Source organism: Pelophylax lessonae (genome assembly GCF_965119305.1).
Source record: "Pelophylax lessonae genome assembly, chromosome: 6".
Taxonomy (NCBI): Eukaryota; Metazoa; Chordata; class Amphibia; order Anura; family Ranidae; genus Pelophylax; species Pelophylax lessonae.
Window position 1 is genome coordinate 324544048 of NC_138773.1, and position 25346 is coordinate 324569393.

Here is a 25346-nt window from a genome sequence, read left to right on the forward strand (position 1 = left end):
AAAATCCCAATAAGCGCACTCTCTGCTTGGCCATGTGCCATTGGTGGAGGATGGCAGACGGGGTGGGGGGGTGGTAATATCATTCAGATGACCAGGCTGCCCTCACTCACAATGAAAGTGTTTGCAGTGAGTTTCTATCATTGTATAAATAACATGTACAGACTATAAAAAAAAAAACACTTTTCCACTCAGGACAGTCCGAAGGTCAACAATCACCTCCATTCCCATCTCATCCCAACCGGGAAAAAATAGGAAAGCTCGCTATTGGTGGCCGGAGGGAAGGCCGGATCTGTGGGTGAATGATTGACCACAAATTGGGAGAAGAAGAAAAGGAAGATGCGAAGGAGGAACGCTGCTCTTTCTTGGAGGACTGCGCAGGGATAAAGGAGCAATCATGGGGGCAGGTAAAGGATGGAGAGTCACATTCACCTCTGCAGATCTGTACTCGTATTGTCTGCTGCAGACGTGTGTTTATAAATAGTAACAATAATAATAATAACAAATAGAACAATTATTTATTATTATTATTATTATATTATTATTATTATAATATTATTATTATTTATTATTATTATTATTATTATTATTATTATTATTATTTATTATTATTATTCCAGTGAAAGGAGAACTTTGAAAATATTTTGGGAAATTAATTAAGGCCGGCCATACATTATACGATCTTCTTACAATTTTCTTTACATTTATCTTCAACAATGTAGTACAAAGGCCTGCCTAATAGGATACAATTTAAAGTATTTGTTTAGTTTTGACCTCATTTTACATGGTTTTGGTAAATCTAACAGAAATTTGTACAAGCAGATTGAACATGTATGGAAAGCCCAAGGCCCAATCACACCAGGAACTGTGTACTTAGTGTGCGTTTTTGCATGCACAGAGATGCGCTTTTTTTTTACACGCATTTGCAGTGCATTTTTCCAAAATGTGCATTTCCTTTCCGTCTTTTTTCTTCTTTGGGCTTTTATGTGCACTGCACTGGGTTGCAGTGCATGGGGTTGCAGTGCATTTACATGCATTTGCACGCATTTCTGTGCATTTGCAGTGTGAAAAAAACGCAGCTTACTGTACTTTTTTTTTTTTTTTTGCATTTTTCCTAAACTTGCATTTCCTTAGAGATAACTTCCGTCTTCTTTCTTTTTTTCTGTTTCTTTTGTGCATTGCATTGCATTTTCCTGCATTTCTGTGCATTTGCAGTGTGAAAAATCGCAGCTTACTGTACTTTTTTTTTTTTTGCATTTTTCCTAAACTTGCATTTCCTTAGAGATAACTTCCGTCTTCTTTCTTCTTCTGTTTTTTTGTGCATTGCATTTTCCTGCATTTACATGCATTTCTGTGCATTTGTATTGCGAAAAAAACGCAGCTTGCCGAATATTTTTTAATTGCAATGCACTGCAATAGTGTGAACTATGCCCATTGTATACCCAACTATAATATACCCAACTATACCCGCCTCCATCATCCACCTAAATTCTGGGGCTGCATGCACCCTGCAGCAGTTTTCACTCACCTGGAGTGTGACAGATGGCACTGCCAGTCAAATGCAGCCATTAGGGTCCATTCACATCAGAAACTGCATGCAATGTGCATTTGCTGTGCATTTTTCCTAAACTTTATTTGTGCATTGCACTTAATTTTCCTGCATTTACATGCATTTCTGTGCATTTGTAGTGCGAAAAAAACGCAGCTTGCTGTATTGCACTGCAATAGTGTGAACTTTACCCATTGTATAACCAACTATCAGGGCCGAGACAAGGGGTGGGCAGGAGGGACAGTTGCCCTGGCACAATGGTTTATTGCAGGGATGAGGGGGCACCTTGATCCTAACCCGAAGGGAAGGGAGGGCGCAGTTTGGCATCCTTGCCCTGGGCACTGGATGACCTTGTCCCGACACTGCCAACTGTAATATACCCAACTATACCCACCTCCATCATCCACCTAAATTCTGGGACTGCACGCACCCTGCAGCAGTTTTCACTCACCTGGCAGAGTGTGACAGGTGGCACTGCCTGTCAAATGCAGCCGTTAGGGTCCATTCACATCAGAAACTGCATGCGATATGCATTTGCTGTGCATTTTTACTAAACTTGCATCGCCTTAGAGATAACTTCCGTCTTCTTTCTTCTTTGGGATTTTTTGTGCATTGCACTGCATTTTTCTGCATTTATATGCATTTCTGTGCATTTGTAGTGCGAAAAAACGCAGCTTGCTGTATTTTTCCCCCCATTGCATTGCATTGCAATAGTGTGAACTATGCCCATTGTATACCCAACTATAATATACCCAACTATACCCGCCTCCATCATCCACCTAAATTCTGGGGCTGCACGCACCCTGCAGCAGTTTTCACTCACCTTGCAGAGTGTGACAGATGGCACTGCCTGTCAAATGCAGCCATTAGGGTCCATTCACATCAGAAACTGCATGCGATGTGCATTTGCTGTGCATTTTTCCTAAACTTTTTGTGTGAATTGCACTGCATTTTCCTGCATTTACAAGCATTTCGGTGCATTTGTAGTGCGAAAAAACGCAGCTTGTTGTATTTTTTTCCCCATTGCATTGCATTGGAATAGCGTGAACTATGCCCATTGTATACCCAACTATAATATACCCAACTATACCCGCCTCCATCATCCACCTAAATTCTGGGGCTGCACGCACCCTGCAGCACTTTTAACTCACCTGACAGAGTGTGACAGGTGGAACTGCCTGTCAAATGCAGCCATTAGGGCCCATTCACATCAGAAACTGCGTGCGATGTGCATTTGCTGTGTATTTTTCCTAAACTTGCATTTCCCTCTTCTTTTTTTCAGTCTTCTTTGGGCTTTTTTATGCATTGCACTGCATTTTCCTGCATTTCCACGCATTTCTGGGCATTTGCAGTGCGAAAAAACGCAGCTTGCTTTTCTTCATTGCACTGCAATAGTGTGAACTATACCCATAGGATCACCTGGATTTTGGACTGTCTTTGCAGCTGAAGTGCAGTCATGCATCCCGCTGCATCATCTGGTGTGAATGGGCCCTTAACTCCTTATCCTAACAGAACAAAAACAAATATTTTCTTAGTTGTACATTTTAATAGACATTTTATTGTTTTTGCTCCTTTCACATGGATGGCTGGGGAAGAGGGTGGGTCAAAAAACAGGTGCTTGCGCTGCAGTTTTGCCACTGTCCCCCCCCCCGATTATCCACCCAAATTCTACAGGCAGATGGGTCTACACACACCCTGCAGCAATTTTAAAGCCCCGTACACACGTACGGAATGTCGGCCGAACGATCGGCTGTCTTTTGTCCGGTGCTGTCCTGTCGGCTCAAAACTGTAAAAGACTGCACATGAATTTTGTCGGCCAACAACAGCCGACTGCAGAAGTGATGTCATGTGATGGTTAACTTTCCGTGTGTTTTTTCTTCTCTGAGCATGCCCAGTCTTGCTAATCGGCTGTTTGTCGGCCAAATTCTGTACTGACTGGCGAACAATGGGCCGTTCTGGTGTTGGCCAACAAAAATTTTAATGCCTGCACACCCGATTCTGTTCGGCCGAAAAGTCGGAGTCGGTTGTCGGAAGCATCATACTAACAAGCCGACAATCGGCCGATCGTTCGGCGGCCGAATATTTACGGCCGACAATCGCTACGTGTGTACGGGGCTCTAGTCAGCTAGCACTGCCTGTAAAAGTCGGACAGGCGGTACTGCCTGCCAAATGCACCCATTGGGGCCCATTAACATCAGAAACTGCATTCATTTTTACGTGCATTTTTTTCTAAGCTTGCAATTCCTTTGAGGTCACTTTCATCTTTTTTTGTAGTGCGAAAAATGCAGCTTGCTGTACTTTTTTTTTTTTATTGCTCTGCACTGCAATAGTGTTATCTATACCCACAGGATCACCTGGAATTTTGGACCGTCTGTGCAGCTGAAACGCAGTCAAAAATGCACCCCACGCATGTAATTTTAATTTACATATTTCTATTTTTGCTCCTTTCACATGGATGGTTGAGAGGGGGGGTCATAAAAACTGGCGATTTAAGCTGCAGCTTTACAACTGTCCTCCCCCCTGCCCTGATCATCCACCCAAATTCTACAGGCAGATGGGGCTGCACACACCCTGCAGCAATTTTAAATCAGCTAGCTTAGTCTGACAGGCGATACTGCCTGCCAAATGCACCCATTCACATCAGAAACTGCGTGGGACTTGCATTCATTTTTACGTGCATTTTTTGCATTGCCTTTGAGGGTACTTTTCTCTTCTTTGGGCTTTTAGGGCCCAATCACACCAGAAACTTCACATAACTGCGCGTTTTTGACTGCATGTTTACATGCATTTGAAGCGCTTGATGTGCGCTTGGCATGTGTTGAATGCATTTTGCATGCGTTTTTTGCTGCGTTTGCAGTGCATTTTTCTATACTTGTTTGGGCTTGGTTTTCTTGGCTTAAAGGGGCACAGTGTGGGGTGTGCAGTGCGTTTCTGGCATATTTGCAGCGCGTTTACTGCATTTTCAGGGAGAAAAAATTCAGCATGCTCTACTTTTTATGAACTGCACTGCAATGATGTGAACTATGCCCACAGAATTATCATTATTCTACAGGATTTATATAGCGCCAACAGTTTGTGCAGCGCTTTACAATATGAGGGAAGACAATACAGTTACAATACAATTCAATACAATACAGGAGGAATTATAGAGTCCTGCTCATTAGAGTTTACAATAATGCCTCGTACACACGTGCAGATTGTCGGCCGAACGATCGGCCGTCTTTTGTCCAGGGCTGTCGTGTCTGTTGAAAACTGCAAAAGACTGCACACAAATTTTGTCGGCCAACAACAGCCGACTGCAGAAGTGATGTCATGTGATGGTTAACTTTCCTTGTCTTTTTTTCTTCTCTGAGCATGCCCAGTCTTGCAAATCGGCTGTCTGTCGGCCGAATTCTGTACTGATTGGCGAACAATCGGCCGTTCTGGTGTCGGCATACAAAAATTTTAATGCTTGCACGACAGATTCTGTTCGGCCGAAAGTGCGCTGTCGGAAGCATCATACTAACAAGCCGAAAATCAGCCGATCGGTCGTCGGCCGAATCTTTTCGGCCGACAATCTGCACGTGTGTACGGGGCATTACCTTGATGTCAGGCTGTCGATGCAGTTGGAGTTTAGTTCAACATGCATCCAAATGCATCCAACTGCATTCTGTATGAAAGAGCCCTTATGTACACTGCACACTGACGCAGTGCATTTGCATGCATTTCTGTGCATTTGCAGTGCGGAAAAATGTAGCTAGCTGTACTTTTTTCACTGCACTGCAAAAGTATGAACCATACCCTTAGGATAACCTGGATTTTGGACTGCCTGTGCATTTGGAGTGCAGTCAAAAATGCACCCCACTGCATCTGGTGTGGATAGATCCTTACCTCCATATCATCCACCTAAATTCTACATTGCAGCCAGGTGAGGTTGTACACACGCTGCAGCTATTTTAACTCAGCTAGCAGAGTTTGACAGGCAGTACTGCCTGTTAAATGCACCCATTAGGGCTCTTTCACACAGTCCGCTCCGTTGGACGGACTCCGATTATCTCAGCGGGGGATTGATCCGCCGATCCCCCCGCTGAGCAGGAGAATGACAGCTGTTCTCCGCACTATGTGCGGAGACACAGCTGTCAGAGCCCCATGCATCTCTATGGGGGAATCGGATGGGAACGGACCATCGGTCCGTTCTCATCCGATCCGATCCTCTGGACGGATGGAAAATAGGGTTTCCATCTGTCCAGATTTGACGGATCGGATCGGATGTCAGCGGACATGTCTCCGCTGACATCCGATCCCCCATAGAGATGCATGAGGGGACCGTTCAGATCCGCCAAAAAAACGAACAGGTGGATCTGAACGGTCCGCCTGTGTGAAAGAGCCCTTAAGATTAGGACCCCTTTCACACAGGCGGACCATTCAGATCCGCCTGTCAGTTTTTCAGGCGTATCTAAACGGATGCCCTATGCATCTCTATGGGGCATGGGATTTCAGCGGAGACATGTCCGCTGACATCCGATCCATCAAATCTGGACGGATGGAAACCCTATTTTCCATCCGTCCAGCGGATCGTTTGCATGAGAACGGACAGACAGTCTGTTCTCATCCGATTCCCCCATAGAGAACAGCGGGGATCTGACAGCTCTGTCTCCGCACACAGCGCAGAGACAGAGCTGCCATCCGCCTGCTCAGCGGGGGATCGGCGGATCGATCCCCCGCTGAGAAAAACGGAGTCCGCCGACGGACTCCCCTGTGTGAACGGGGCCTAATAGAGTGCACCGCCACCATGAGCCAAAACGCTTGGTTTGCGTTTGTGGCGCAGTATTACTGGACACTGCCGCCAATATTGAAAGAGCCCTTTAGATGTCTTTGGGATTTGTTTTCTGAAGGCTCATTCCCACCTCACAGCATATAGCATTGTGCGTGCAGCGTGTGAGCGCTGGGATGCAGTGTGAACGCGCTCTTCTGTGTGCTAAAATGCATTGCTAAACACATTGAAGTGATTGTATTTGTTACATTTTTTCCCCCCCTTCTTTTATTACTAGTAATTCTATACACTGCAGCAAATTGTGATTCGTTACATAAAATCGATGGCGGCAAAAGTATTTTCTACACATCGCAATGAAATAAATGCAAATGTTTCTTATTAGCTTGTAAAATTATTTTATAATATATTAGTTGTTTTTGCCGTTAGTTTAACAAGGGGCTCAGTCACACCTTACAGCACGTAGAATTGTGCGCATAACGTGAGTGCACTGGTGTGCAGAGTGAATGCGCGCTGCCGTGTGATGTTAAAACGCATTGTGGCGCTTGCTTTTTTCCTTTTATGTAATTCTATGCAGTGCAACGCTTTGTGATCCATTACATTGCGTCAATGGTGCCACATGCATTCCCTTTGTACTGAAACAAAAGTAAATGTTTCTTATTAGCTTTTAAATTATTTTTTTATCTTCAATAATTTTTATTGAGTTTCCCATAAAGAAAAAAAGTACAAAGGGATAAGAAAACTTTGATACTTTCTGTTGTACATTATAACATAAAACGGAGCGTCTTATATGAGTACAGTGAGTAAACAAGCGTCACAATTGCCCTTGAACATCGGATGTAGTGTAAAGCCCCGTACACACGTACCGATCGTCGGCATACAAACGTTCGTCTTTTCTCCCCGGGATGTCGGTGTCTGTTGAAAAGTGCAAAGACTGCCCAAGAATTTTGTCCGCCGACTACAGCCGACTGCAGAAGTGATGTCATGTAATGGTTAACTTTCCCTGTGTTTTTTCTTTTCTGAGCATGCCCAGTCTTGCAAATCTGCGGTCTGTCGGCTGATTTCTGTACTGACTGGCGAACAATCGTCCGTTCTGGTGTCGGCCAACAAAAATTTAAATGCTTGCAAGAAAGACTCTTGTCCGCAGAATGTGCGCAGACAGCTGTCGGAGGCACCATACTAACAAGCGTACAATCGGCAGATCTTTCGTCCGCCGACGTTTGTATGCCGACGATCGGTACGTGTGTACGGGCCTTTAGTGCTAGTTTTACGGTAAGGGTCCCGTCCACCACCCCTGGACACCCCATCTGAGAGCAAACTGTGTCATAGGGTGGAAGGCGACACAGTTGCTTTAATTTCAATACATTTTCATTGATAATTTAAAAAAAAGGTACAACGGTGATCACACGCCCAAGGGGGTGAATAGGTCAAATTATTGTGCAAAGCACTTAGAGATTGTAGTGCGTTTCACAATAAATTATTTTTTTTTTTTTATTACTGTAAGGCTCCATTCACAATTGTACATGTACAAAGTCGCAAGTGCAACTTTGGAGTGACTTTAATCTGACTTTACATTCTCTGGAGCAAAGTCGCATCAAAAGTTGCACCAAAGTAGTGCAGGCACCTTTTCAAAATCGCTCCAACTTTAAGTGGCACAGATCTGAATGGGTGCCATTGCAAACATGGGACTATGACTTGTCATGTCAAAGTCACACACATGACAAGTCGCACAAGTCTGAATGGGCCCTTAACCACTTACTATATATATATATACAAATTGTGAAAATCCCCTAGGGGTGGGACCTTTATAGGCCACTCGAAAAATTATAACATGTCATCCACTGCTGGGAGAAGGTTTGCCTAACAAGTACCTCATAAGCAAAATGTGACTGGCCTCTGCCCGAATGATCAGGCTATTTTTTGGACTCCAGTTGAGACGTTCTATCTCCGGGACGCATAACTTACCTGCTTCCATTTCTTGTGGTACTGTTTGGGTTCTACTTTCCCATAAACCTTCTTTACAAAACTACCATCTCCTGTGGGTGCTATACAAAAACTTCCTGTTTTTACTTGACGGCAAAACAATTAAATATGCCTATATGTTATTCAACCATAAATAACTATTTCCAGTACTATCCCTGAGGAAGAGGTGTCCCACCTCCAAACGTTGGATCAAACCTGGAATAGTCGGTTGAGTGTATACGCATATTTTTTATATAATCATCAGTTTTGCCATTTTTATTGTATATTATTACATTTTGTTATGTTTTTTCATTTTTTGTATACTCTAATAAAATTTATAAACGCTAAAAAACATGTTATAATTTTTCGAGTGGCCTATAAAGTCCCACCCCTAGGGGATTTTCACAATTTGTCCTACATTTATTGGGATGTGGCACTCACCATAAGGAACACAGCGGGAACACACCTATATATATATATATATATATATATATATATATATATATATATATACATACATACATACGGTGGCAGGGTGGCTCGCACAGGCAAAACAACGTACGGTTACGTTGTTTGCTTGGTGGCAGCTAGGGGGCGAGCGTGCGCTGCCGGGGGCGCACCCCTGCTCCCGATTGTCAGCGGGGAAGCCAATGCGTGTGTCAGGCGGCTCCGTTTGCCGCCTGACACCCGCGATTGCTCCCCTCTGTGAGAGAAGGACGGTCGGATGTTGTAAACACAGCTGACCGTTCTTCTCCCTGGAATGATCACAGAGCGCCTGTGATCCTTCTATATAGGATCACATGTCTCTATGATCATTTCAGAAGCCACGCCCCCCACAGTTAGAATCACTCCCCTAGGCTCACATTTAACCCCTTGATCACCCACAGTGTTAACCCCTTCCCTGCCAGTGTCATTATTACAGTAACAGTGCATATTTTTAGCACTGATTACTGTAGTAATGTCACTGGTACCCCCAAAAGTGTGAAAAATGTCAGTTAGGGGTCAGATCTGTTCGCCGCAATGTCGCAGTCCCGCTAAAAAACGCAGATCGCCGCCATTACTAGTAAAAAAAAAAAAAAAACTATAAAAAATGACAGAAATCTTTCCCGTAGTTAGTAGACGCGATAACTTTTGCGCCAAACCAATCAAAATACGCTTATTGAGATTTTTTTTTTACCAAAAATATGTAGCAGAAAACAAATTGACCTAAAATGTTAAAAAAATTTGATTTTTACATTTTTTTTTTTGAGAATGTAATATAACAGAATGTAAAAAATATTGTTTTTTTTTTTTTTTTTCAAAATTGTCGCTTATTTTTTGTTTATAGCGCAAAAAATAAAAATCACAGAGGTGATCAAATACCACCAAAAGAAAGCTCTAATTGTGGAAAAAAAAGGACGTCAATTTGTTTTTTGGGTACAGCGTCGCACAACCGCGTAATTGTCCGTTAAAGTAACGCCGTGCCGAATCGCAAAATAGGGCCTTGTCATTAAGGGGGCAAATCCTTCCGGTCCTAAAGTGGCTACTACTGTAAGGCTCCATTCACATTTGTACATCTACAAAGTCGCAAGTGCAACTTTGGAGCGACTTTAATCTGACTTTACATTCACTGGACCAAAGTCGCATCAAAAGTTGCACCAAAGTAGTGCAGGCACCTCTTCAAAATCGCTCCAACCTTAAGTGGCACCGATCTGAATGGGTGCCATGGCAAACATGGGACTATGACTTGTCATGTCAAAGTCACATGACAAGTCGCACAAGTCTGAATGGGCCCTTAATGTTTTTTTGGGGAGTCGGTTCACCATTCCCACCTCTGCAACTAACATGCCCTACTCGTCCCAAACAAACAGAAGTGAGGGGGGAAAGACGGTGCATGATATTGTATGATAGGAGGAATATATATACGTTGGTGCATCGCTAAAGTGGATAATCAAATACAAGTCATTCATTGAAATGTCAATATAGAATCGATAGAATAAATGAATGTCTATAAAGAAAGAAGTGAAATGAATCTTTATCCAAATCCCATGTAGTAGGTACAGAGAAAGCGATATCGATTGAAGAGGAAAGGTCCAACTCCATCATGTCCGCAGTTTTTGTTACAAACTTCTTGCCAGATGCAATTGGCCAATGAGTTACAGGTGGTCAAGTAGGACCCGAGGAAAGTAAGGTCTCCCTCAAACCGTATACACGATCTCTCCACTTATACTCCTCCAGCGAAATTCAAATATAAAAACAAAGGAACACTTCCATAGTGTGATATGTATATATATATATATATATATATATATATATATACCCATTTATTAGTATAAATGAGGGGGTTGCACTTACAAGACATCCAGATAAAACAGTGTATGAAATTCAAGTAAAAAGCGCGGCGTCCCTCCGAGTCTTCCTCCGGGCTCTTTCACGAACTGACCAATCAGAGATGTATTCACGTGATGACGTCACCATCATGGGCCCAACCCTACGCGTTTCATCACAAAGAACGTCGTCGATGGGCCGAGATGACGCGACATCACAATGTATTTTCCTTTTTCTTTCATTTTCCATTTTTTTTCATGATAGGAGGAATGCCTTTGTTGTCTATGGGGCCCAATCAAAATGATGCAAATGGCTTTCATGCACCTTGGAAAAAGGCACAGGTGCTTATTTTGTGCATTTTTGGCCCTGCAGACTTCAACACATTAAAAATAAATAAATAAATAAAAAATCATAAAAGATGTATCAAAAAAGAATGAAAAATGCATCAAATGCAGACGCATGAGTGGGAGGGGCTTGCGTAGATGGACGTTGATGTCAATTCAAGGTGCAGCGCAGTTTAAACACATCTTAATAGGAAATGCTGCATCTAAAGAAATACAAAGCTAATCAGATGCAGCGTCAGCATCCAGGCTGCAACATTAAAGCAGAGTTTCGGACTCAAAATCAACTTTTCACCATCCGCTTGCTTTAATGTACCTGAAAAAGAATTGGATAATTAAATTTTTTTTTATTTACTTACTTTGTTTTTAAAGAAAATATACTCACCTTCCTCCCTCTTCCTCCCTCTGCGGCCGCGGGCCGCGCCGTCACTTCCTGCTTGCATTGACTCCTGGGAGATGAGCGTCATCGCTCCCAGGAATCAATGCGCCTGCACCGGCCCCGCTCGTCACTTCCGGTGCAGGCGCATCATTCCCTGCTAAACAGCTTCTGGGCATGCACCGGAAGTGACGAGCGGGGCCGGTGCAGGGCATTCTGGGACTCCGACGTCACCGAAGAGGATGCTCCGGCTTCAACTGCCCACACCTGAGATGGCAGCACTGGACAAGACATTTTCAAGGTAAGTATTTCTTCTAAAAGGTAAGTGAACCTGGGGACAGTTCAGAGGCTATAGTTGCTTAAATGCACTGCCCTGACTGTCCCGGGGGTATTTTTAGCTAAAAAAAAATTTTCAGGGTGGAACTCCGGTTTAAAGTAAGTAAATTAGATTCACACCACTGCTTGTCTGGGACGTGTGCAAAATTGTGCGTTTCCTGACACACGCACAGAAACGGACTCCCCTTCAGCAGGCATGCAGTGGTGCCATTAATTGTTAATGACACCCCCCAAGCATCTGCAAATGAATGCATTTCTGCACACATCAGATCACATGGTGACACGGCACCATTGCGGTTCGGCGCAGCACATTTTGTGGAAAAGAGTCTAGGACTTATTTTCTGTGTCTCTTACTCGTAGGGGCAGCACAGTGAAATTATTGGGGCTGCCCTACACCAGATTCAAAGGAATGCAAGGAAATGCGCCCACGCTCAGTTGCACCTGTAGGCGTGAACGAAGCCCTAATGGGGATCTGTTGACTTGCGTTTGATGTATGTTTCAAAGGCTGTCAAATGCAGGAAAAACTCCCGTCTACACGAGTCCTGAGATGCATGAACTATTCTAGATACATTATTTATTTCCTCTGATAACGTTCCTCATCAAAACATCCAATGCCCAGACACGAAGACGCATCGATGTGCAGCCAGAAACTGAAATACATTGTTACTTTATCTCACAAATCGCAACTTTGTCTCCATTTGGAGTGTCTCTTTTCTCTGCTCTCATCACAACCATCTCCATAGAGAAGCTAGAGATATTTTAAGAGACGTAACCCCAGAGATGATCTCTGCAAATTTTACATAGAGTACTCCATCACTCAGAAACAGAAAATATGATGTGCATTCAATTCAACTGATTTCTGCTCTATTCTATATTGTAAAAAAAAAAAAAGAAGAAAAAACAGAAAAAGTAAAATATGATAAATGTTGGTGGTCCATGGCAGGATGTTTCTACATTGAATGCACTTTGTATTATAGAGTATATTGTGTTTGTTTTAGGATTTTTATGCTTATTTATGTGTAGTATTATATACTAGCATAAGGGAGATGGTGGATCTACATTCCTTTGTGTAATCTTGTATTGTAGAATAATAAAATGTTTACTCCTAAATCTTGAATAGTAAAGAAAATACTGGAAGTGTTCTCTTTATACCCCCTCAGTATAAATGCCTTTCATCCCGGGGAAGTCAGGCTGTGACTCAGAACAATGCTTCTGAACCTTTTTCCAGTCGCAGTACCTTTTAAAAATATGCAAAATTCTGAGCCCCCCCCCCCCCCCCATATCAAAATTATAGGAAATGTAAATGTTACTTATCAAGGAAAACCTGGCCTGGGACAAAGCACACAGCTATGAGGAAGGCGTAAAGCCAAAACGCGTCAGCATTTGTCATGTTGTCACCGCTATCCATGTTGGAATAAAGAATTTTACTTGGAAGAAGCCTTTTCATGTGCCGGCTTTATTCATATAACACAAAGCACACAACTGCCTTGATGAACTTAACTTTACACCAGAAGCCCCCCCCCCCCAGGTCCCCCCATCATGGGTCAGAGGTCCCCCTTCACATCAGAAGCCCCACATTACATTGGAGGTCCTAACATCGGAGGTGCACCTATTATGTCAGAGGTCTCCCATCATATCAGTGTCCCCTCATCACATTAGAGGCCCCCATCACATCAGAGGCCCCCCTATCACATCAGAGGTCCCCCTTTCAAATCAGAGGTCTCCCTTCACATCAGAAGCCCCCCTTCAAATCAGAGGTCCCTCTTCACATCAGAGGCCCCCATCACATCAGAAGCCCCCCATCACATCAGAGGTCCCCCTTTCAAATCAGAGGTCCCTCTTCACATCAGAGGCCCCCCATCACATCAGAGTCCCCCCTTCAAATCAGAGGTCCCCCTTCACATCAGAGCCTCCCATTACATTGGAAGTCCTCATGTCAGAGGTGCACCCATTATGTCAGAGGTCTCCCCATCACATCAGTGTCCCCTCATCACATCAGAGGTCCCCCTTCACATCAGAGACCCCCCATCATATCAGAGCCTCCCCTTCAAATCAGAGCTTCCCTTTACATCAGAGGCCCCCCATCACATCAAAGCCTCCCCTTGAATCAGAGGTCCCCCTTCACATCAGAGCCCCCCATTACATTGGAGGTCCTCACATCAGAGGTGCGCCCATTATGCCAGAGGTCTCCTCATCACATCAGAGGCCCCCATCACATCAGAGGTCCCCTCTTCAAATCAGTGGTCCCCCTTCACATCAGAGGCCCCCATCACATCAGAGTCCCCCCTTCAGTTTAGAGGTCCCCCATCTTATCAGAGCCCCCCCTTCAAATCAGAGGTCCCCCTTCACATCAGAGGCCCCCCATCACATCATATGTCCCTCATCACATCAAAGTCCCCCTTTCAAATCAGAGGTCCCCCTTCACATCAGAGCCCCCTATTAAATTGGAGGTCCTCATGTCAAAGGTGCACCCATTATGTCAGAGGTCTCCCCATCACATCAGAGGTTCCCTCATCACATCAGAGGCTCCCCATCACAGGTCCCCCATCACATCCGAGTCCCTCCTTCAAATCAGAGGTCCCCCTTCACATCAGAGCCCCCCATTACATTAGAGGTTCTCACGTCAGAGGTGAACCCATCACATCAGAGGTCTCCCCATCACATCAGAGGTCCCCTCATCACATCAGAGGTCCCCTCATCACATCAGAGGCTTCCTCATCACATCAGAGGCCCCCCATCATATCAGAGGCCCCCATCACATCAGAGGTCCCCTCATCACATCAGAGCCCCCCCATCAGATCAGAGGACCCCCATCACATCAGAGGTCCTCCAATCACATCACAGTCCCCCCTTCACATCAGAGCCCCCCATTACATTGGAGGTCCTCATGTCAGAGGTACACCCATCATATCAGAGGCCCCCCATCACATCAGCCCCCATCACATCAGAGGTCCCCTCATTAGATCAGAGGACCCCATCACATCAGAGGTCCTCCAATCACATCAGAGTCCCCCCTTCAAATCAGAGGTCCCCCCCTTCACATCAGAGCCCCCCATTACATTGGAGCTCCTCACGTCAGCGGTGCATCCATTATGTCAGAGGTCTCCCTATCTTATCAGTGTCCCCTCATCACATTAGAGGTCCCCTGATCACATCAGAGTTCCCCTCATCACATCAGAGGTCCCCCATTATATCAAAGGCCCCCATCACATCAGAGGCTCCCCCATCACATCAGAGGCTCCCCCTTCACACCAGAGCCCCCCTTTCAAATAATTTTCCTCATCACATCAGAGTCTGCCTCATCATGTTAGAGGTCCCCCTATACATGAGGGTCCCCCCATCACCACAAAATCCCCCCTTGACACAGTACATCCCTCCCCATCACACACACACCCATCGCAGAGCCCCCAATCATAGTCTTCTCAAAAAATGAACCCTACATTTTGACTTCAGCAGCACAGGTGTCTCCTGAATGCTGTGAGTGGCCCCGCATTCCAATACCATACCAACCAATGGCGCTGTGCGTCCTGGCCTTAGACCATCATTGAGAGTTTTGGTGCTAGTGACCCTCTAGCTCACCCACACCATGGCGAATCATGATCCTAATTCAGGGCAAACTAGGTCCCATGCTTGCGGCACCATGATGGAACCCCAGCAGAACCCCGGTTGAGATACACTGCCTTAGAAGACCTCCAGCTTGACTGATTGATCCTTGTCTTCTAATAGAAAATGATCCCATAGATTAAATTAAAGTTCATTTTCTCTATAGCTGTCCTTGCAGCACTTGGTGTGTTTGTGCAGAATTTCTATTGTACAAAAGGCAAGGTGTGTGCCAGGATGTCGTGCCAGCATATTGGCAGGATACCAGAGGAGCTGCTGGCTCTCCAGGCTGCTCCCTATGCAATGTCATTGTTAGCTGATGCTTTCTGATGTTTAATCAGCATCCTAGTTCATCGTCTCCTATAATAGACGCAGTTTTACTTTGTTCACATAATGAGGATTTATGTATTTAAAAATACAATAGAGAAACCACCACGCTTCAGTAGTGCTCGCTTACCTAGCAGTCCTCTGTACCAGGTGAGGTGTACAGCTGGATTCATTAGCAGGCTTTATTAGGGCACAGCTATGTTTGCATTTATTTCATATACTGTATATAGCGCCAACAGTTTACATAGCACTTTTTTCATTTACATCAGCCCCAGCCCTCTAGGAGCTTACAGTCTAAAGCAGTCTTTTTCAACCAGGGTGCCCTGAGGTTTCCTCAGGGGTGCCTTGGCAAAATGCCTAAAAATTTCCAAAAAATGGTATACAAGCTGGTTTGTGGATGAAGGCTGCCTTTTTAGTTACACTAAGGTCTCTTTCACACAGTCCGCTCTGTCGGCGGACTCCGTTTATCTCAGCGGGGGATCGATCCGCCGATCCCCTGCTGAGCAGGAGAATGACAGCTGTTCTCCGCACTGTGTGTGGAGACACAGCTGTCAGAGCCCCATACATCTCTATGGGGGAATCGGATGGGAACGGACCATCGGTCTGATCCCATCCGATCCGCTGGACGGATGGAAAATAGGGTTTCCATCCGTCCAGATTTGACAGATGGGATCGGATCGGATGTCAATGGACATGTCTCCGCTGACATCCGATGCCCCATAGAGATGCATGGGGGAACCGTTCAGATCCTCCAAAAAAACTGACAGGCGGATCTGAACGGTCCGCCTGTGTGAAAGGGGCCTTAGTCACAGGTTTTCATTGTGCACCATTACAACCTTCTAGCTGCCGGCGTCCTAACAATCAGTGGCATCATCAGTTGATAAAAAGGACGTCAGTCGCCTGCATAGCATCCTTGTTTGACCCTCCCCTGCCCCTCTCCATCAGCGTTGGAGTCACCATAGCTGAGCGATGGAGAAAAAAGGGAGAAGAGAAACATTGGAATACTAGTCAGAACCAGTTTGCAAAAGTTTATTTGCTTTGTAAGAATACCCTTTAACGTTGGGTGTCCTTTTTGGACTTGCGGATGTTGCTGCCTGATGTAAAACTATTAGAATAGCTTTTACATTTTAGAATTGGGTTCCCCCGAGACTGTCCATAATTTTTAAAGGGTGCCTTGACTGAAAAAAGTTTGAGAAACACTGGTCGAAGGTCGCCATTTCACATACATACATAATAGGACCCGTTCTGACCTATCAGCATGTCTTTGCAGTGTGAGGGGAAACCCACAGGAACTTTACAGAGGAGAACATTCCAACTCCAAGTAGATGGTTTCCAGGATAGGGATTTAGAAATTCAAACTGAGGTCCCCAGTGCGGTTAACAAACCCATAAAACTCAACACATAAAAAATAGTGCAGGAGCTTCTTTGGTGCGTTTGTCCTGCATAGGGTAGCCCATTCTGGGTGCAGCATGAAAACCTGAGAAAATCCACAAAAAAGCATGGAAAAAAGCGTGTTCATCTGAGGCTAGGATGTGCACCCGGCCTTAGGGGGCTGCAGATTAAATTGCATTAACATGAAAAGAGAAGTAGAGGGTTTGGGCTTTCTAAAAACAAACATACTTGCCTAGGTGGATGCAGCATTGATGAGATGCTGCATCTGTCCTCCACCGTCTCTAAGGGTGAGAACTGAGCGATCAAACACCGCTGATCGATTGGATCTCAGTGCTCCGTGAGCAGAGAGCTGGTGATTGTCAGTCACTGGTGTTCTGCCGAAAACTCCAACTCGCCAAAATCCCCAACCACTACGTCACTTCAGGTGACTCCACAGCAGGAATAATTGGAGATTTGGACGAGTTGCTGTTTTCACAGACCCCTGGCAGCCTGTACACTCCAGTACACAACCAGTTGCCTCTTTTCACAGAACAGTGGGTAAAGAGGAAAAAAGTTGTTGCCGCCTTGGAGCCATGTTATTGGTTAGTAGCGGGCAAACTAACAATGTCCACTCATTATAGCGTGTACCATAATGTATAGGATGCCGGTGGTCATTGAAAACAGCAACTCGTCCAAATCCCCAATTGCCGCTGTAGAGTCACCGGAAGTGACATGGTTGGAAATTTTGGTGAGTTAGAGTCTTCGTCAGAACGCCGGCTCTCTGCTCTGACACCCCCTCTCCCCCCGCATTAACTGGAGTAGTGATCAACCGATATCAGTTTTTTGTTGCCGATACCGATATTTTGGTTAATGCATATCGGCATTGGCCAATATGCGTACATTTAAAAAAACATTGTATTTTTTTTTTCTTTGACAGGTACTCTTGTGGAGGGATCTGGGGGTCTAACAGACCCCAAACTCCTCCTCTGCACTTAAAAGCATTCAAAACGCCAAGTTTGGCTGTTTTGAATGCTGTCATTTTTTTAAATCTGGCGCATCACCTGCATGGAGACCCGATTAGAGCTGAATGCGGCTTTGATCAGGTCTTCGGCGGGCGTGCAGGCTGGTTGCCTGGGTCTCCCGGTGGGAGAGGAGGCGGCGGGGGGGGGGGGGGTAACGTCCCCTCCTGGTCCAAATGGCTTCTCAGCCGCATCGGTTGTCATTACAAGACAGCCGACCGTCGGCTATGGATGCCGGTACCGGGGTGATGCCTCTAGCTGCAGACATCACTCTGGTACAAGCACTTTCCCGAAATATCGGCAATATCGGTCACCTTGGTGGCCGATTCCGATATGTCAGGGAAAGTGCATATTGGCCCTCGATATATGGGCTCCCTAAACTGAAGCGATGGGTTGTGTGTGTGTGGGGGGGGGGGCTGGAGTGGCAGGTTCAGGCTGTCAGCGGCTAACTGAGAGGCTGAGCCAGGTACCAGTCCAGGCTCTTGGGTGCATCCCAACCATATGGTCATGATCTTTCCCCAGCCTGGACTGGCTCTGTGACATCAGCTGCCAGTGGACTTCAGCCCACTGTCAGCTAAAAATGGATAACAGGAGAAGTACAGCCAAACAAACTTTCCCCGTACTTCTTTAACCTCTCGGCATTGACGGCATGCCAATATGCAGCCTCTCGGTGGGTGGTCCTTGGTGCTGAGCAGCCACATATTTGTATACCACATTGCAAACAAAGCTGTGCTGAGAGCGCGCGCTCTGCGTGCACCCAATGGCTAACGGAAAACTGCTTGCGATCAGCAGCTTTCTGTCATGTGATCGCCCTAACAGCCTATCACGGCGGTCACGTGATCATAAACCCTGCTCCTCCTTTCCGGCATCTGAAACCCCTTAAAAAGTTGGGAGGTGCCCGTGCCAAGGGGGTTAATGTATCCATAAGCATTTAGAAAAGTAGAATGTCACATAGAACTGTAGAGAAGCATGAGCATGCAGATTCCCTGCGCTATCTTGGCGAAATAATGGCAACTGGCCCAAAAAATTTCATACCAGTAGATTGATTGGTTCTTTTTTCCCTAAAATTTGGATTGGCCTATAATTGTCTACACAGCCTGGATGGAGGCCAGAGACGTAGTTTGAAGCTTTGGGCCCCAATGCAAAATTTGACCTAGGGGCCCCCCTCACTGCCACCCGCCCCTTCCACTGCAAGCCAAGATACTTCTGCTGCAGCCCCCCCCCCCCTCCCCAGGCCAGCCCAGTATAGCCCCTCCCTCCCCTGCAAAGAGCCTTGCTCAACATTGCACGTGCACACAAGGTGGGGACAGGCAGACCACACTCTGAGCTGCTGAGTGAAAGTGGTGGGCTTCAGTGTAAAAAATAAAGACTCAGAGGGTCCAGGGGTGTGTGGCCCCTCCAGATTCATATACAATCTCACCCTCTTCACCTGGCAGCTCAGAGTGTGGCCACCTTGTGTGCACGTGCACGGTTGTGCAAGACTGTGCAGGAGAGGAAGGGGCTGTATTGGGCTGGCCCGAGGGGGGGTTGAGCAGAGAGTGCACCGCTGGAGGAAAAGGCTTCCCTGTCACCCTGTGTAGGTGAAATGGGAAACTCAGAGGGCCCAGAACGTACCCAGGTGGGCCCCACCGGCCAGCCCAGGCCCTCTGAATATACTTATTATTTACGCAGGGTGATGCGGCAAGAGAAAGATGTGACAGAGAGGCTACAGGGGCCCGCTTGGAGCATGGGCGGGGTCAGCATTGCGACCCCTCAAGCTCCGCCCATGCCAGCGGCCAGCAAACTCACCTAAAAAGATTTGCCTTCTGTAATAATAGAACTGCTGTGTATCCTGATGCTTTTTTGTAGGTAGTCTACCCCCCCCCCCCCCCCCATAGCCTCCCAGCTTGTCGAGTTTTTTGTCTTTTGAAGTTTTGAATAAAGCGTTGCGGCCTTTTTTCAGACAAATTGAGGCGCGTGTGAGAGGTGCGGGCCGTATTCAAAGTCCTTTTGATTTTGCAGCATTTTATTTCAAAGGGAGGACGTGTCACTTTTTATCTAAGGCTGAAATATTTGAAGGAAGATTCGAGCAATCGAAGCGGAACAAACAGAAAGTGACACGCTGGAGTCAATTTCCATATTTTCTCAGAGAAAAAAACGTACGGCAGAGATGTCAGCTGTGATAAATCAGAGAGTTTTGTATTTCTTCTACCACGGCCTGGCGCTGAGACAAGGACACCAGCGCTGCAAGGGAACTTGTGGAACTCTGAGGGCCGCTGGATGCAGAATTACTGCCAGAGCTAAATGTATAAAACTACAGTGTATAAAGCTGAGCTTGTCAACTTATAGGCAGCAAGGGGCCCCCATCTGCAAGCACCATAGGGCCACACATAAGATTTTGTAAATGTAACGTTACAGATAACTGTGAGAAACATACTACAGGAGATGGTCAGAGACTGCAGGCATACTACAGGAGATGGTCAGAGACTGCAAACATACTACAAGATACAGTTAGAGACTACAGACATGCTACAGGAGATAGTCAGAGACTGAAGACATACTACTGGAGATGGCCAGAGACTGCAGACATACTACAGAAGATGGTCAGAGACAGCAGATATAGGACAGAAAATGGTCAGAGACTGCAGATATACTACAGAAGATGGTCAGAGACTGCAGACATCATACAGGAGATGGTCAGAGACTGCAGACATACTACAAGAGACAGTCAGAGACTGCAAACATACTACAAGATACAGTTAGAGACTACAGACATGCTACAGGAGATAGTCAGAGACTGAAGACATACTACTGGAGATGGTCAGAGACTGCAGACATACTACAGAAGATGGTCAGAGACAGCAGATATAGGACAGAAAATGGCCAGAGACTGCAGATATACTACAGAAGATGGTCAGAGACTGCAGACATCATACAGGAGATGGTCAGAGACTGCAGACATACTACAGGAGACAGTCAGAGACTGCAAACATACTACAAGATACAGTTAGAGACTACAGACATGCTACAGGAGATAGTCAGAGACTGAAGACATACTACTGGAGATGGTCAGAGACTGCAGACATACTACAGAAGATGGTCAGAGACAGCAGATATAGGACAGAAAATGGTCAGAGACTGCAGATATACTACAGAAGATGGTCAGAGACTGCAGACACACACACTAAAGAAGATGGTCAGAGACTGCAGATATACTACAGGAGATGGTCAGAGACTGCAGACATACTACAGGAGATGGTCAGAGACTGCAGACGTACTACAAGAGACAGTCAGAGACTACATACATGCTACAGGAGATAGTAAGAGACTGAAGACATACTACTGGAGATGGTCAAAGACTGCAGACATACTACAGAAGATGGTCAGAGACTGCAGATATACTACAGAAGATGGACAGAGACTGCAGATATACTACAGTAGATGGTCAGAGACTGCAGACATCATACAGGAGATGGTCAGAGACTGCAGACATGGTACAGGAGAGGGTCAGAGACTGAAGACATACTACTGGAGATGGTCAGAGACTGCAGACATACTACAGAAGATGGTCAGAGACTGCAGATATACTACAGAAGATGGACAGAGACTGCAGATATACTACAGTAGATGGTCAGAGACTGCAGACATCATACAGGAGATGGTCAGAGCCCGCAGAAATCATACAGTAAATGGTCAGAGACTACTGACATACTATAGAAGATGGTCAGAGACTGCTTGCATACTATAGAAGATGGTCAGAGACTGCAGACATACTATAGAAGATGGTCAGAGACAGCACACATCATACAGGAGATGGTCAGAGACTGCAGACATACTATAGAAGATGGTCAGAGACAGCAGACATACAGGAGATGATCAGAGACTGCAGACATACTACTGTAAATGGTCAGAGACTGCAGACATCATACATGAGATGGTCAGAGACTGCTGACAGGTGTTGTGGGAGCCTGGAATCCAGGGGCTGCAGGCTGGGAGTGTCAGATACCAGTAGCCACCAAAATTCTGAAAGAGAATGAAAATTGCCGTTGCCACATTCTCAATAGCTATTATTATTTTACTTCCAGGCTGCCTGTGTGACATTAGAGTGTAAGCTCCTCTGGTACAGAGACTGATGTGATTGGCTCAGTGATCTCTGTACAGCACTGCGGTATATGTCAGAGCTATATAAATGTATGACAACAATAGTGTGTGACTGCGGGGGTTATTAGAGTGTAAGCTCCTTCATTTATCATTCAATTTGAGGCAGGGTGGCCCTTTAGAGGGGACTGCCATAAAAGCATTATATGGGGTTACAGAGTGCTGGGGGTCTTCATTGCAGCTCTCTGCTCAATCTACATGCAGAGAAATGACACTCCATCTAAAACTGAACATAAAATGTCCCCACGCCCCTTCTGCCTTGCAGTAAAGCTGAGCTGATTGATCTTTCTGCTTAGTCAGCTGTTTGAAACCTGATGTTCTAATCTGCATTAAGTAATTGCAGGATTAGTGCCACATAATAACATTGGTGTATATAATTACCTGTAAGACCAACCCCTCCTTCCTGGAAGAGTTCTCTGACTTTGCTCTTAAAGCTGAACCCTGAGCACTTATAAAAAAACAATAATTAACACCGGTATGAGTTTTTTATTGAATACAAGCATTAGGGTTCGCGTCGATAGACGTTCTCTCCAAACTCTGCATTTTTCATGTGAGCGCATGCAGCTGCATTGAACTGTTGACAGTTGACACGAAGAGGTTGTGTAAGAACTGCTTTGCCTGCCGTTCCCATGCACCTCAATAAGACATGTTGAGTTTCAGAGCTAGAACTAGCCCCCAGATGTGGGGGGTAAAAAAGGTCAGGAGGCAGAGAATGGGAGGTCAGGAGGGCAGCATACAGGGTGTCAGTAGGGCAGTGTACAGTGGGTCAGCCAGGGAGCGTACTGGAATCAGTAGGGCAGTGTACAGGGGGCAGCAGGCCAGAGAACAGGGATCAGCAAGACAGAAGACAATAATTAGTAGGGCAGAGGACAGGGGTCAGTAGGGCAGAAAGCAGGGGTCAGCAGGGCAGGAGGACAGGGGTCAGTATGGCAGAAGACAGGGATCAGCAGGAAAGAGGATAGGGGTCAGCAGGGCAGAGGACAGGGGTCAGTAGGACAAAAGACAGGGGTAAGCTGGGCAGAGGACAGTGGTCAGCAGGGCAGAGGAAAGGGGTCAACAGGGCAGAAGATGGGTCAGCAGGGCAAGGGTTAGTAAGGCAGAGGACAGGGGTCAGTAGGGAAGAGGACAGGGGTCAGTAGGGCAGAGGACAGGAGGTCAGTAGGGAAAAGCATAGAAGGTCAGCAGGGCAGTATGGGGGGGTGCAACTAAAATCTGTGTGGGGGGCACAGCCCAACCCAGCACCCCCTAATCCCGGCCATGCTGAGTCCAATTACAATGCAAAGTAGGTCAAATACAGCCTGTGCACTGCCATGTGTTCTGAACAGTTACAGCCAGGGCTTTTTTTCAGCTGAAACTTGGTGGAACTCAGTTCCACCACCTCTGGCTCAGGCCTTCTTCTCCCTGCTCAACACTATTACTTGTAAACACAGAAGTCTGACTTCTGTGTTTACAAGTGACAGCTTGTCTCCCAACGGCTCCCACAGATCTGATCTCCTAAGTGGCTCTCACTGAGTGCTGGATGGGGACAAGGGAGATGCAGGTGCCTGGGGTGCAGTGCGGATGCTGACACACCCATTGGATAATCTCCCTGCAAATGAGAGAGGCGGAGCCACCTACAGTGTGCAGGGAGGTACTAGAAAAGAAGAGGGGTGAAGGTTAGATGTGGATGGGGGATGCAAAGGTAAGCAGCTGTGGAAGAAGGCTGGGGTCTAAATTCTGTGAGTAGTGCATCCCTGAATTCTGCACTATATGCGTAGTGCACCCCTAAACTCTGCATGTAGTGCAACTCTGACCTCTGCACTGGGTGTAACCCCCACTGAACTCTGTACTTACTATGTACTGTGCTATGCATTCCTGGTATTTAATAACTCTTTAACCACTTTAATACTGGGCACTTCCCTCCCTTCCTGCCCAGGCCAATTTTCCCCTTTTAGCGCTGTTGCATTTTGAATGACAATTGCGTGGTCATGCAACACTGTACCTACACCAAATTTATGTCATTTTCCCCCCACAAATAGAGCTTTCTTTTGGTGGTATTTGATCACCTCTGTGTTTTTTCCTTTTTGCTAAACAAATAAAAAAAGACTGAAAAGTTTGAAAAAAAAAAAAGTTTTTTTGTTTATGTTATACAATTTTGTAAATAAATAAGTTTTTTCCTGCACTGATGAGCACTGATGAGACTGCACTGACAGGCACTGATGAGGAGGCACTGATGGGGTGGCACTGATGGGGTGGCACTGATGGGGTGGCACTGATAGGCGGCACTGATAGGCACTGATATGTGGCACTGATAGGTAGCACAGATATGCAGCATTGGTGGGCACTGATAGGCGGCACTGCTAGGCACTGATAGGCGGCATTGATGGGCACTGATAGGTGGCACTGATGGGCACTGATAGGTGGCACTGATAGGCGGCACTGGTGGGCACTGATGGGCACTGATGGGCGGCACTGATCGGCACTGACGGGCGGCACTGATGGGCACTAATGGGCACTGATAGGCGGCACTGGTGGGCAATAATGGGCACTGGTGGGCGACACTAAAGGATGGCAATGATGGGCACTTGTGGGCAGCACTGACAGGGAGGGCACTGGTGGGCAGCACTGATGGGGAGGGCAATGGGGGGCTCCCTGAGCCCTGATTGCCATCCCTGGTGGCCATAGTGGCATCCCTGGGGTCATAGTGGGCATCCCTGAGGTCATAGTGGGCATCCCTGGGGTCATGGGTGGGCATCCCTGGTGGATCTAGTGGCATCCCCCCCCCGAGGGTCTGCACTGGTAATCAATGATCTGATTACCAGTGCCGCCCCCCCCCCCCCTGTCAGGGGAGCCGCCGATCGGCGCTCCTTTACTCGTGCCTGTCAGGCACGAACTAAGGAAAGCCGATCAACGGCTGTTCCTATTTACTATGTGACCAGCCGTGATTGGACACGGCTGATCACATGGTAAAGAGCCTCCGTCAGAGGCTCTTTACCGAGATCGGAGATGCAGGGTGTCAGACTGACACCTCGCATCACCGATCGCCGCTCTGCGCGCCCCCGGGGGGTGCCCAGAGCTGTGTTATCCTGCCGCCGTCATATGACGTCTGGTCAGGATAACACAACCACATTCCCGCCGTCATTTTGTAATAGGGCGGGCGGGAAGTGGTTAAAGAGGTTGTAAACCTCAGGAATAATCTCATTATGAAATACTTACCTTAGGACGAAGCCCAGCAGTGCCGCCCGCTCCCCGCTGTGACGGCCGACATGTTCGGCCGTCCTTCTTCCTGCTTCGC

General features: G+C 46.3%; 1 protein-coding gene across 1 annotated transcript in view; it reads left to right on the forward strand.

The window, feature by feature from the left end:
- Positions 1–331: 331 nt before the first annotated feature.
- Positions 332–25346, forward strand: part of LOC309559068 (solute carrier family 15 member 2-like) — a 93974-nt gene continuing 68959 nt past the window's right edge. Inside the window, exon 1 of the mRNA XM_082262206.1 lies at positions 332–404. Within this exon, the coding sequence (XP_082118332.1) occupies positions 395–404 (10 nt within the window). The 5' untranslated portion in view covers positions 332–394. The remainder of the gene's footprint in view (positions 405–25346) is intronic.